The sequence below is a fragment of the Drosophila santomea genome, chromosome 2R (genome assembly GCF_016746245.2).
Source record: "Drosophila santomea strain STO CAGO 1482 chromosome 2R, Prin_Dsan_1.1, whole genome shotgun sequence".
NCBI lineage: Eukaryota > Metazoa > Arthropoda > Insecta > Diptera > Drosophilidae > Drosophila > Drosophila santomea.
In genome coordinates, this window is record NC_053017.2 from 990,736 (window position 1) to 1,005,312 (window position 14,577).

Consider the following 14,577-nt stretch of genomic DNA (forward strand, 5'->3'; position numbering starts at 1 on the left):
AAAGAATCCCATGAATCCATGGATGGATCGGTAAATACGTCCGTTAAATTGTTAACACAAGAACTTTTTCTCGAATATCGCGTCTATCGCGCTTGTAGAATTTATTACGTGCTTCAGATGCGTTCTCTCCAAAGCAACCGATAGGTAAAATCAAACCGTGAATCAAAACTTTGTGGACAGTTGCTGACATCGGATACCATTTATAATTATCAATATACAATGATACAGTTCGTTTTCAGAATTGTTTGAATTTGGAAATATTCGTTAGATATAGCTACTAAAATAATATAAAACCTGTGCAAAATATCATAATTTAATCCTAATACTGACGAAAGTTGTCTTGTGCTTTTAAAAGCTCTTCTTGCGGTGTTTCCATCATTCAAATTTCCACTTCCGTTTTGTTTTGGCTTATCGACATGTTATCCCATTTGAGTCAAAAATATTTATTGTAGCTCTTGTTTACAGCATGTTATCATGTATCTTTCTTCTTTATCCCGAGTTTACCACTTTTCCAATTGAAGTATGTATGAGATTTTAAGTACAACTCGAAAATTTAGATTTTCTACATAAGCCTTAAAGTTTTATATTTCGGCGGTTTTCATAAAATCCTTTGGTCTGGCTCCACAGATAGGACACACCTGGCAAGATTTCGTTTCAGTTATTATATTCAATACCTTTCCGTCAATTAATGTGGGATGGAGGGAAAGTGACAACTTCTTTTCTGTCGATTGAAAAATTGAAAGTAAAATCTGTAAGGTTTGAATTTGTGACTCTAAATTCGACTTTTCCGCCAAAATAAGTTCTTTTGTTTCTTTTGCGAATTCTTTAGGGGTCTGCAAAATCGTACTGATTAGGGGCTTTTATTTATCTATAACGGTGTCTCTAAATCATCTGTTAATTTTAATGGAATGAGGCTGGTAACGAAAATTGAGTCGTCTTTGAGATGGGATTAGTCTTCTAAAAAATTTTTCTTGTACATACTCTGCCCGGTACCGTCAATCCACAGATTCCAATCAGTTTGGCACGTTATGTTCTTATGCCTCTTAAATACCGCCTCTTGCATAAGAATAATTGGACTGGCGGCTTAATTAAGTAAATGGAGAGATATTTGGGCTCTAGTTTTTGTTCTTTTCTACCCTCGTAAGCAGCAGCACTTGCTCTGTTCAATAAAGAGGCATTTAAAAGTTACTCCGTCGAATGTTTATTGTTAAGCCACCGGCTTACAGAAAATGACGTAAACTACTACAGACATAACTGTTGAACATAACATACCAGAAAACTAGTTAATTTATACACACTAATACACTAGTCCGTAAACGCCAACATAAACCCTCTTCAAGCGCCATATCATACAGCTGTTCGCAGATGGTTAAACGCGTTTCCAACTTCACCAATCAAATGTATCTTAGCAGAGGCAGGGCTTCCATCTATTCCTGACTGGCTGCTGGAAACAACCTACCTACTAAAACACACACGAAACAGGATCCTTCGCAAACTTTGCATCAACGCTCTTAAATCCAAAAGAACCTACAGAGTCAATTCAACAATCCGTTGCAGCCTTTGCAAAAGAAATAAATTCCATCGGTACTTAACTGATCACACGAGCAATATGCCCTATAACGAACTGATTTCTTGGTTTCTGCTCGCTACGGAATGCAACGGCTAGCTCAGAGAGTGTGTTTGTTCGTCCCACCAAATTTATGATTTGTGTGATTGCCCGACCAAAAGGAAGACAGCCTTTCTGATTTAAACCACCTTCATTCAGTGACGCTTGACAAAGAGAGTCCTGTGATCCTCGCCTTCAGATGCGCGTCGTCGCCCCTTCGTCGTCCTTCTTCGCTGGTCCCGCGTGCCGGCTCGACTGGGGCTTAGGATGTTATGGGGACAGGGTGTATCGTCCGTGAGATAAGCTAGAGCTTCTCCCCGAACCACCTTCGCCGACCAAAGACTCCACCGTCCCTTGACTCTTCTCGCATTCCAGCGGTCTTCGCTGTTGCTATGCCGATCTCCTGCACCCGGATTTGTGGGGAGTTTTAAAATCGTCGGCCCCTTGAAAGTCGTTATAACCAGATTCCACTGTAGTTCAATTCAAAATAGAATTTACAAAATTTTTCGACTTTATGCCAAAAAAATAGAGAATTTGACCTAGTGTTCAGTGGTCCCAGTATTCTGAAGATCTCCATTTCTCAAACGAATACGTAGCAAGCAAAGAACGCTCATCAGCTGAAGAATACGCTCCTACCCGTATGAAACTATCCGCACAATACCTAGAATACCAGATTTCTCCATTCAAACTGCAAACCACACTCCACCATCCCAAAGGAAAGGTCTGGTACCTTAACCGAAACGCACTGATCTCCAAAAACCAAGTAGCCCTCAAACGAAACCAAAGCACAATTGATGCATTACTGCACATCCACGGATACGCCTCAGATGCTATCTCGTCCAGGAACCACGTAACCATAACCACGTAACGAACTCACTTCGAGGTGTAGGTACACCTTTAGTACTTAAGCAACTCGAAGACGGGGGGTCGGTCCGAAGATTTTCCACGTCGTGAAAGCCTTCATGAGTAGGCGCATGTTCCGGGTTCGAGTGCATAACTCAAGTTCAGAATCCTCTAAACTCCATAACAGTATCCCCCAAGGATCCTCGCTATCCGTAGACTTTTACCATCGCTTTCGAAAAATGTAACTCCATTATATTAGCACACAAAAATGTTAACTTATCCGTTTACGCAGACGACGATATACACAAAAACAAAAGATCCGAAACTAGTAGAGGAAACATTCTCTAAAATATTAACTTATATAAAAAACTGGGGATCATTTTCGGGTGCAACACTGTCATTAGAAAAATGTTAAATATTGCACATACAGTAGAATCCGGCTATAACGACTCCGCTTATAGCGTCAGTCCGGTTATTGCTACGGAAACTGGATGGTTTGGTTGGTCCCCTTAAAAAGTTATATGAAAGGTCCTCCGGTCAGTACGTTTCCGCTTTTAGCGACAAACGCGATTTTTCATAATTCAGCCGGATATTGCGACGTGCCAAAAAAAAATACAGCAAAATAATGCAAAACAAGAGAGAACGCTATAGTCGAGTTCCCCGACTATCTGATACCCGTTACTCAAGTGCGAAGGAGTGTCTTCAACTCTGGCAGTTTTTGGTGGTTTGTGGGCGTTGGAGTGGGCGTAGCAAAATTTTTTTTTGGAAATTGATAGAAATTTACAAGACTAATACAAAAATGAAAAAATATCAAAAAATTGTTCAAAATTGTGGGCGTGGCAGCTTTGGGCTGTTTGTGGGCGTTATAGTGGGCGTGGCAAAAAGTTTTTTTAGAAAATCGATAGAAATTTAAAAGACCAATACAAAAATTAAAAAATATCAAAACATTTTTCAAAAGTGTGGGCGTGTCAGTTTTGGGCGGTTTGTGGGCGTTAGAGTGGGCGTGGCAACATGAATCGACAAACTTGCGCTGCTTCTATGTCTCTGGAGTCTGTATTCTTAATCTCACCTTTCTAGCTTTTGTAGTTCCTGAGATCTCGACGTTCATACGGACGGACAGACGGACATGGCCAGATCGACTCGGCTATTGATACTGATCAAGAATATATATACTTTATATGGTCGGAAACGCTTCCTTCTGCCTGTTACATACTTTTCAACGAATCTAGTATACCCTTCTACTCTACGAGTAACGGGTATAAAAATTTAAGAATCTACAACTCTGTCTCAAAAATGTTTACAGCGTGAGTGTGCAGACCACATGCCTATATTCCATGAGATGTCCCGTTATATTTCTAGTTATACCCGTTACTCGTAGAGTAAAGGGGTATACCAGATTCGTTGAAAAGTATGTAACAGGCAGAAGAAAGCGTTTCCGACCATATAAAGTATATATATTCTGGATCAGGATCAATAGCCGAGTCGATTTGGCCATGTCCGTCTGTCCGTCTGTCTGTCCGTATGAACGTCGAGATCTCAGGAACTACAAAAGCTAGAAAGTTGAGATAAAGCATACAGACTCCAGGGACATAGACGCAGCGCAAGTTTGTCGAATAATGCTGCCACGCCCACTCTAACGCCCACAAACCGCACAAAACTGCCACGCCCACACTTTTGAAAAATGTTTAAATATTTTTTCATTTCTGTATTGGTCTTGTAAATTTCTATCGATTTGTTAAAAAACTTTTTGCCACGCCCACTCTAACGCCCACAAACCGCCCAAAGCTGCCACGCCCACACTTTTGAAAAATGTTTTGATATTTTTTTCATTTTTGTATCAGTCTTGTAAATTTCTATCGACTTGCAAGAAAACTTTTTGCCACGCCCACTCTAAAGCCCACAAACTGCCAAAAACTGTCAGTGTTGAAGACTCTCCTTCGCACTTTCACTAGCTGAGTAACGGGTATCAGATAGTCGGGGAACTCGACTATAGCGTTCTCTCTTGTTTTTTCTGCTTTTTTCTTATAAAAAACCAAGTTATATAATTAAATTTATTAAATTTTTTGTTTGATTAAATAAATTATTTGTTTTATGTTAAAACATATTATAAACATGGCAACAATAAAATAAACAAAAAATATATTTTTTCCACCTTTCTGCTAGGGCGTCTTCCAGGTATAACGACGTAAAACCGTCGATGCCTTGAAAGTTGCTATAACCGGATTCTACTGTATGTCGTAAACACAAATGTACCATGCCACAATTAAGCCTATATAATAAAACTATAAATTACGTTGAAAATTTAAAGATCCTTGTACTGATCTTAAGCAAAACCTAAACAAAAGACTCAATGTATGTTGGCGGAACTCATATTGTCGGTCATTGTTTATTGTTTGTTGTTTATTGTTGGCATGTGAAGTAGAAAAAATTTGAAGTCTAGTGTAAGTTAGTTTAGGGCGAAGGCGGGAGCATAATAAAGTTCAATAGAGATGAAGTCGAAAAATTGAATTCAGCACGAGCACACGCATTTTTTCGTTGTCGTAGTTCCGAAATTAAACCTAATTATTCTTGCCACCAAAGTTCAATATTTTTAATAAACTAATTAAAATTTTCATGGCGCCCCCGGGTGGACAAGATAATTAGTTAAACAAAAGGCAACATTTAATTAAAGTGACAGTGACACATATAATATATAATATATATATATATAATATATAAAAGTGCAACATAAAAAATTGTTCTTTGTTTTTTTTTGTGAGTGCAAATAAATAAATATATTGTTGCCCGCGACGCGCTATTGTGTAAATAATAAATATATCTTAAACATATTAAGGAAAGTGGCCGCTAAAATTAGCATTCGGAAATCACAGGTATTTGTGCAAAAAATTGAATGCTAGAGTTATAGACAAATTTAATGTTTATTGTCTTGTGCTGGAATATTGCACCTCGCTTTCAGTTCTTGGCACATATGTACGTATCAATATATTAGAGCTAGATTGCATGCACATTATTCAATTTATTGGTTGATAAAATAAATACACATACATATATTGAACCGCTTTGGACGCAACATTTATTTATTATTTTGTACTGTATTATTGCAATCACTGTCGCCCCCCCTTCCCCCACTCGTTCGTTGAAACTCGCATTAATAGTTGGAAAGTTAATCCAAGCTTGCGCACTAATACACAGACAGCCCTATATACTAGCAGCTGCAGCGGTGAACTTTTCGTTTTCGCTTCGCTTTTGCACCGCTACCTGCGTTGTTGTTGTTTGGCCCCTTTTCGTTGGCGCGCTTAGATTAGCGGACCGTCAAGTAACGCTCTACCCTGTACTCTGCGGGTATACCCTTTTCGGCGTCATTTCGCACCCACTATTAATTGATACTGCGTGACTTGAATTTCAATTTAAATAATTTGTTTTCGTTGTTCTCATCAGAAAAATATTTAATATACATTTCCAACAATAAATTAATAATTTATGAAATTAAAAATAACCTATTTTTTGGTTTAATAAATTTTTAATTGTTGATTCGAAGGTTATTAAATTATATTGTCGGTCTGATTTGAGGTAATTTGTTTCGGCCATTTATTAATTTAATTCGGGAATAAATTTAATTAATTTAAATATTTAATATAAAATGAGCCTAAAAACCAAAAATAAATCTGTTTTGGAAAAACTGAAAAGCAAGCTCCAAAGTCGGGTCAGAACAATTCGCCGATTAAATGAGCGACTAGAAACAGGATCGATTCCGCTATTAGAGGAAGAATTGAAATGTCGACTAGAAAACTTAAATGCTTCAATTAGTAAGGCAAATGAATTACAAGAACAGAAGAGCTTTGTATAGTGACCAAGGCAAAAATAATGTCCCTGTTGTCTGCCTTGAAGGTAGCAAGTGTCAGCGAAGCTCCGGGATCAGCTGCAGTAGCTCCAACTCGTGCGCGACTTCCGAATTTGGCATTGCCAAAATTCAGTGGAGATTATTCGGAGTTTAAAAATTTCATTAGCCTTTTCGAAACTTTGGTTCATAAAGACGCCAGCATTCCAGTTATCGAAAAATTTAACCATTTAATTTCATATCTCTCTGGTGAAGCTCTAGAAACAGTGAAAGCGTACCAAGTCTCCGAGAGCAATTACGAAAAGGCACTAGCCAGTTTAAAAAAAGTTTACGAATGAATAATATATCAACATTGATTAGTCTGCCTAAAATATCGCATCAGTCCGCTTCCTCCTTGAGAAACCTTATTGATACTGTTTCTTCGATTTATGGTTCTCTGTTATCGATAGGAGATGATACAAAAATTTCGAATGCAATGTTGATATATTTGGTATTGAATAGAGTCGACCCAGTGACCAAACAAAAATGGGAGGATCAGCTCGATTATGAGACTTTGCCGCTTTGGGCCGAGTTTGAAAAAATGTTAAATCGCCGATATCAGCATTTATCAGCTGAAGAATCGACAAAGCCGAAGCAAGATAAAATTGTTTCGAGCAAGCCACATAATCGTAGCTCATTCTTGTGTTCCTTCTCCAACAGCAAGCCTCAGCAAACTTGTAGCTATTGCAATGCAGCAGATCATTTGCTACAGAATTGTAGCCCGTTTGGGCGTCTCTCTGTAATGCAAAGGTTCGAGTTTGTTAAGTCTGCCTCCTTATGTATCAATTGTCTGCGAAAAGGCCATACTGTTTCGAAATGCAAAGGCAAAAAGTGTCGAGCTTGTGACCGCTCACACCATATTCTGCTTCATAGATATACAGTGCCTGAGAACAGTTTAGCGTTGCCACCCCCGCCAGAGACCATGTCTCCTACTTTTAACCAAGATCAGCCTTCCACGTCACATGTTATGCATGCCACGTCCTTGGACAGGGTGATTTTGGCTACGTCAATCGTAAGCGTCCGTACGAAAAACGGGGAATACGTTTTAGCCCGAGCTCTGCTGGACTCTGGGTCTCAAACGAATTTTATAACAGAAGAACTAGCGAACCACTTACAGATTCGGAGAGAGGAGTCGTGTATCAACTTACTTGGTATTGGCGAGTACAATTCTCAAGTCAAAAAAAAAGGTACACACAGTGGTGAAGTCGCGAATAAATGGTAGTGAGTTCTCGTTCAATTTCTGGATCTTAAAGTCGATCTCCGGTTACCATCCTGATCAGTCGGTGAACGTCAGTGATTGGAAGATCCCGAAGGACCTACCATTAGAAGACCCATATTTCTACAAGTCACAAAAAATTGATATGTTGATAGGAGCAGAATCATTTTTCGAATTGCTAGCTGTTGGTCAAATTAGTCAAGGTCCTGACTATCCAACTCTACAAAAGACCCTACTTGGTTGGGTTGTTTCGGGCAGATACAAGTCTGCAGTCCCGAAACAAGCTGTGAATAGTTTCAGCTGTAGTGAAGAACCTTTAGTATCGATTGACAGCACACTAAAGAAATTTTGGTCGCTGGAGGAAATGCCAAATCCAAAGAAAATTCTGTTGCCTGAGCACAAGTTATGTGAAGACCATTATAGGAAGACTACTCAGGTATTGCCATCAGGTCGGTTTGAAGTCAGGCTGCCGTTTAAATCTGATCCAAATGGATTAGGCAACTCCTTCGAGGTTGCAAAACGGTGGTTTTTGTCGCTTGAGCGAAGGTTTTCTCGAGATCCTAACTTGAAGACCATATACTTGGAATTCATGGAAGAATATCTCGCCCTAGGTCATATGTCGCCTACAGACAACAAACTCCCTTCCACACCACATTATGTCATTCCCCATCAATGCGTGTTAAGGCCCCAAAGTTGGGCGTCGTGTTCGATGCGTCCTGCATAACATCGTCTCAGGTGGCCTTAAACGACATCCTGATGGTGGGGTTGACAATTCAAGAAGAGTTGTACTCAACTCTACTCCGCTTCCGGCTGCACAGGTATGCCCTGACTGCCGATGTAAAAAAGATGTATCGCCAAGTAATGGTTAATGAAGCGGATAGGAAGTTTCAACTCATAGTGTGGAGGAGAGACCCCTCTGGATCCTTGAGATTATACAAGCTCAACACCGTCACATATGGTACTGGACCAGCCCCATTTCTGGCTATTCGGTGTTTAAAGAAGTTGAGTGGATCTGCTAAATGTTCATTCCCTAGAGCTGCCGACGTGATTGGATCCGATTTTTACGTCGATGACATGTTAACTGGTGCTGCATGCGTAAAGGAGCTAAAGACAATTAAGTCTGAAGTGTCTCAGGTTTTTCAAACAGCAGGTTTTTAATTGACAAAGTGGTTTTCAAACTCATCTGAGGTCACTGAGAGCAGAGTTAAGTCGATACCTATCTCGGATTCAGAGTCAACTAAGGCGTTAGGAATATCGTGGTTGCCTAGCGAAGATGCCTTCAAGTTCAAAATTGACACTTCTGTCATGGGTCTCCGAGCGACAAAACGGAACATACTATCGGTGACATCAAAGCTGTTTGACCCCCTCGGCTTGTTAAGTCCCATTGTGATTAAAGGAAAGATCCTATTGCAGGAACTCTGGCTTAATAAGTTAGATTGGGATGAGTCAATTCCGATGCATTTTGAAACAGCTTGGGATATGCTAAAAAGCACTCTGTCTCAACTGGATGAGATATCGATTCCTCGGTTCGTGCATAGCGACCCATTGTCACCGGTACAGCTACATGCCTTTGCCGACGCCTCCATGAGAGCTTATGGAGCTTGCGTCTATATTCGTAGCAAAACTGCCGAAGGTTTTAAATTATCGTTGTTGACTTCAAAGTCAATAGTAGCGCCGCTCAAGACCAAAACGCTCCCAAGGCTTGAGTTATGTGCCGCTCACCTTCTCGCAGATCTCTGCCATAGAATCAAACCCTTATTAAAAGTCCCTATCGAACGAATTGTATACTGGTCGGACTCTGAAGTTACTCTTCACTGGATTCGATCTCATCCATCTTCGTTGTCGACATTCGTTTCGAACAGGGTAGCGGAGATTCAAGAATGGTCAGGAGAAGCTACATGGCGGCATGTTCCCACAAAGCAGAACCCAGCAGATATCGTTTCTAGAGGTTGTGACGTCGACGAGATAGGGCAGTCGATCTGGTTCACTGGCCCACCATTTCTGAAGGACGAAGAAGAAAACTGGCCCAAAAATGCGCATTTCGAGCCGGATGAGGAAGTCTTGCGTCAGGAAGCTAGGAAGACTGTGGTCGGGCTGACCGCTGCTGTGCAAACTTCCGATTTGCTGGATGTCATCGAGGGGTTTTCGTCACACCTCAAACTGCTTAGAGTGTTCGCTTATATGTTCCGCTTTCTAAGAAAATGCTAAGACAAGAGTATAGTTTTCGAAGAAACTCTGTCACCGACTGAATATAATGAAGCGTTTCATAAGATTATCGAAATAGTACAAAAGCACGAGTATCAAGTAGAAATTGAAAAGGTTCGTAAAGGCTCCAAGGTCGGCCCAAGTCTTCAGCGATTGAACCCATTCATCCATGAGGATACAGGCACTTGGTGCAACTTTTCGTTGTTACGAGTTGGGGGGCGACTAGCTAACGCTCCTATATCATATGATGCCAAGTTTCCCTTGCTGTTGACAAAACGCTCGCAGTTTGTGCAGAGCTACGTCCGGCATTTGCACCATTCCAATTTTCATGTCGGCCCTCGAGCACTTGTGAGCATCCTACGACAGCGTATTTGGACCGTAAGCGCTCAGGAACTCTGCAGTCAGACAGTTCGATCATGTGTGCGCTGCTTCAAATGCAAGCCTCGACTGATGGCACAAATTATGGGAAATCTACCCGCAGATAGACTCCGTGCTCTCCGCCCATTTGCGATATGTGACGTTGATTTTTGTGGCCCTGTCTATACGACATTAAAAATTCGAGGAAGGGCCCGTATAAGTCCTACGTTGCCTTATTTGTTTGCGTCCAAGGCGGTTCACTTAGAGATTGTCTCAGATCTATGTACTGATTCTTTTCTATTAGATTTTCAAAGATTCATTGGTCGACGAGGATGTCCGCAGACGGTGCATTGCGACAACGCGACGAACTTCGTCGGAGCGAGTCGCCACTTCCTGGCTCTTCGCGATCGGATCGAGGAGCAGGCGGACGCAATTCGCGAGTTCGCATCAAAAAGCGGATGCGAATTTGCGTTCACACCCCCTCGGGCTCCGCACATGGGCGGACTATGGGAGGCAGGTGTGAAAACTGCAAAGCACCTACTCCTACGATCGGTGGGCAGCGCACTCCTAAACGCCGAAGAGCTGGCAACAGTCCTCGTCGGGATCGAGGCCACGATGAACTCGCGTCCCCTCGGAGCGCTCAGCCAGGACCCAAGCGACGGAGAGGCGCTAACTCCCAGGCACCTGCTGACAGGCGGGCCGCTCATCGCAGCACCAGCACTCCGGACCCCGGACCAGGCGGGTCTCAGTTGCTTGCGGCGATGGCTGCTTGTCTCGTCAGTCAGGCAAACGTTCTGGCGGCGATGGTCCCGGGAATATGTCCTGTGCCTTCAGGTTCGGGGCAAGTGGCACGAGGAGAAGGCCAACGTCGAGGAGGGCCAACTCGTCGTCGTGGCAGAGGACAGCCTGCTGCCTCAACAGTGGCTCCTGGGAAGGATCGTCGCGACGCACGCAGGAGAGGACGGCAAGGTCAGGGTCGTCGACCTTAGGAGGAGTGATGGAGCCATCTTCCGGAGGGCGATCCACAAGCTGGCGCCGCTGCCGATTTCTTGAAGCCGTGGAGGCGTTCAACGGGCCCGGTGTTGGCGGAACTCATATTGTCGGTCATTGTTTATTGTTTGTTGTTCATTGTTGTCATGTGAAGTAGAAAAAATTTGAAGTCTAGTGTAAGTTAGTTTAGGGCGAAGGCGGGAGCATAATAAAGTTCTCTCTCGCTCTTTGCGAATTCGCCCCGTCTTCGCCAAACTCTGTTAATCTAGGCCTAAGAACACATATGTTCTCATATTATCTCATATAAACATCACTTGGGCTCTGATGCTATCCAAGATCGAACACGCGTTCCGGATGGTCCGAAAACGTAAATATAAAGACTCTCCAAGCGCCATATCACACAGCTGTTCGCAGATACTTAAACGCGTTTCTAACTTCACCAATCAAATGTATCTTACAAGAGGCAGGTCTTCCACCTATTCCTTACAGGTTGCTGAAAACAACTTTCTTACGTTTACCTAAACTAAAACACTCACAAAAGCATCAACGCTCTTAAATCCAAAAGAACCTACAGAGTCAATTCAACAATCCGTTGCAGCCTTTGCAAACGAAATAAATTCCATCGGTACTCCACCGATCACACGAGCTATATGCGCCCCGTCCTTGTTGCTTCCCAGTTCTTTTTTTAACACAACGTTGCACAGTCATAACAAAACGGATACAAGTAAAGAAACTTTCCAACAGCTATTCCTTTTGCAAAGTCATGCCTACCATGATGGAAGTGGTTTTCACAGACGGGACCTTAAGGGACAACATAGCTGCCTTTGCAGTAGTTGACTCAAGCAATGTCATACTGTCTTGTGGCATCTTGCCCACACAATCTACGGTATTTACAGCTAAGGCCCATGCCATATTTAATGCTTGCAAAATAGCGGAATCGAGCAGGCTGTATTCACAGACAGCCTGTCAATCTCAACACCAAAACCCGGATAATGTCCCCAATCCGGGGTTCGCTCACCAAAAAACACCGACACATAATCATATTCTGGGTATCTAGTCACGCGGAAATAGTGGGGAACGAATATGCAGATGGAGCGGGCCAATATGCTTCTATGGCACCTATTTTAGTTACACCAGCATTAGAAGACTCAAGCCTAAAGCGTGAGTCGCAACCTCGCTTACACATGAACATTTATTAACAAGATCCAACCCGCCTTCGAGCTCCTGCGCCCGTATTCTTTCAGTTTAACACATAATTGGGGAATGCCAACAACGTGATAGCATCAGAATCCGAATTTTTGTTACGACATCACCCATATCAGCTCTGGGTATCATATCCATATCATATTCTGGGTATCTAGTCACGCGGAAATAGTGGGGAACGAATATGCAGATGGAGCGGCCCAATATGCTTCTATGGCACCTATTTTAGTTACACCAGCATTAGAAGACTCAAGCCTAAAGCGTGAGTCGCAACCTCGCTTACACATGAACTTTTATTAACAAGATCCAACCCGCCTTCATGCTCCTGCGGCCGTATTCTCTCAGTTTAACACATAATTGGGGAATGCCAACAACGTGATACCATCAGAATCCGAATTTTTGTTACGACATCACCCATATCAGCTCTTTCTATCCCTACAACCGAAAATATTAATAAAATCTACGAATTTGTAAAAGTAAGTAATCTAGCACATAAAATCTAAACTATAAGAAATAAAATGGATTCTGGTACTGGCACTCAAATACATCTACAACTACCATTATACTTAAGGGGGTCGCCTCTTATTCAGGGATGGATTGCAAAAAAAACAAGAGAGAACGCTATAGTCGAGTTCCCCGACTATCTGATACCCGTTACTTAGCTAGTGGAAGTGCAAAGGAGAGTTTTCAACACTGACAGTTTTTTGGAGGTTTGTGGGCGTTAGAGTGGGCGTGGCAAAAAGTTTTTTTGCAAATCGATAGAAACTTAAAAGCCAAATAAAAAAATGAAAAAATATTAAAACATTTTTGTGTGTGCGTGGCAGTTTTGGGCGGTTTGTGGGCGTGGCAGTTTTGGGCGGTTTGTGGGCGTTAGAGTGGGCGTGGCAACCTGAATCGACAAACTTGCGCTGCTTCTATGTCTCTGGAGCCTGTATGTTTAATCTCAACTTTCTAGCTTTTGTAGTTCCTGAGATCTCGACGTTCATACGGACGGACAGACGGACATGGCCAGATCGACTCGGCTATTGATACTGATCAAGAATATATATACTTTATATGGTCGGAAACGCTTCCTTCTGCCTGTTACATAATATACAACGAATCTAGTATATCCTTTTACTCTACGAGTAACGGGTACAATCATATTTGAATATTATTATGCATTATTATGTACATAGATTGTGCTATTATTATTTCTATGTTGATTTGAATAATTGTTATGTTAAGGCAATGCAAAACTAGAGTTTTATGTTGTGACAATTTATAAAAAATTATATAGAGTAGAAGGGTATACTAGATTCGTTGAAAAGTATGTAACAGGCAGAAGGAAGCGTTTCCGACCATATAAAGTATATATATTCTTGATCAGGATCAATAGTCGAGTCGATCTGGCCATGTCCGTCTGTCCGTCCGTCTGTCTGTCCGTCTGTATGTCCGTCTGTCTGTATGAACGCTGAGATCTCAAGAACTACAAAAGCTAGAAAGTTGAGATTAAGCATACAGACTCCAGAGTAATACCCGCAGCGCAAGTTTGTCGATTTATGTTGCCACGCCCGCTCTAACGCCGACAAACCGCCCAAAACTGCCCAGCCCACACTTTTGAAAAATAATTTAATATTTTTTAGTTTTTGTATTGGCCTTGTAAATTTCTATCGATTTGCCAAACAACTTTTTGCCACGCCCACTCTAACGCCCACAAACCGCCCAAAGCTGCCACGCCCACACTTTTGAAAAATGTTTAGAAATTTTTTCATTTTTGTATTAGTCTTGGAAATTTCTATCGATTTGCAAAAAAACTTTTTGCCACGCCCACTCTAACGCCCATAAACCACCAACAACTGTCAGTGTGGTGGACTCTCCTTCGCACTCCCACTAGCTGAGTAACGGGTATCAGATAGTCGGGGAACTCGAGCGTTCTTTCTTGTTTTTACCTAATTTTAAGAACGTTATTCAAAATTTGAAAATTTCGCAAAATGGCTGCGAATTAAAAAAAAATTCACTTTTTGACCATATTTTCCAAGCTAAAAAGGAATATAAAAAAAAAAAATATTGTTTTCAAAATGTTTCATGCCATAGCCAGATGTTTTGTGAATAGGTGACGCTTTATAGATTTGGGATATCTTCTATAGTTTCGAAAAAATCTTGACGACCGTTTTGAAAAACACTTTGTCTAAACATGTGTTTAGACATGATAAGTAGACAAACTATAAATATGTTCTATTTATGTTCTATTTATGGGCAACTACAGATAAGTACGATTCCAGTGGTCTATTGCCGAAG

The 14,577-nt window shown here is 41.6% G+C and overlaps 1 protein-coding gene across 1 annotated transcript; it reads left to right on the top strand.

The window, feature by feature from the left end:
- Positions 1 to 5,306: 5,306 nt before the first annotated feature.
- LOC120445604 lies at positions 5,307 to 11,479 on the top strand. Its single transcript, XM_039626110.1, has 2 exons — positions 5,307 to 5,319; positions 10,409 to 11,479. Exon 2 carries the CDS (start codon positions 10,600 to 10,602, stop codon positions 11,155 to 11,157), a length of 558 nt encoding a protein of 185 aa, XP_039482044.1. The 5' UTR covers positions 5,307 to 5,319; positions 10,409 to 10,599; the 3' UTR covers positions 11,158 to 11,479.
- Positions 11,480 to 14,577: the final 3,098 nt, after the last annotated feature.

Excerpts from the sequence above, each read along its gene's own strand:
- LOC120445604 (XM_039626110.1), top strand. The coding sequence starts at position 10,600 with ATGGGCGGACTATGGGAGGCAGGTGTGAAAACTGCAAAGCACCTACTC.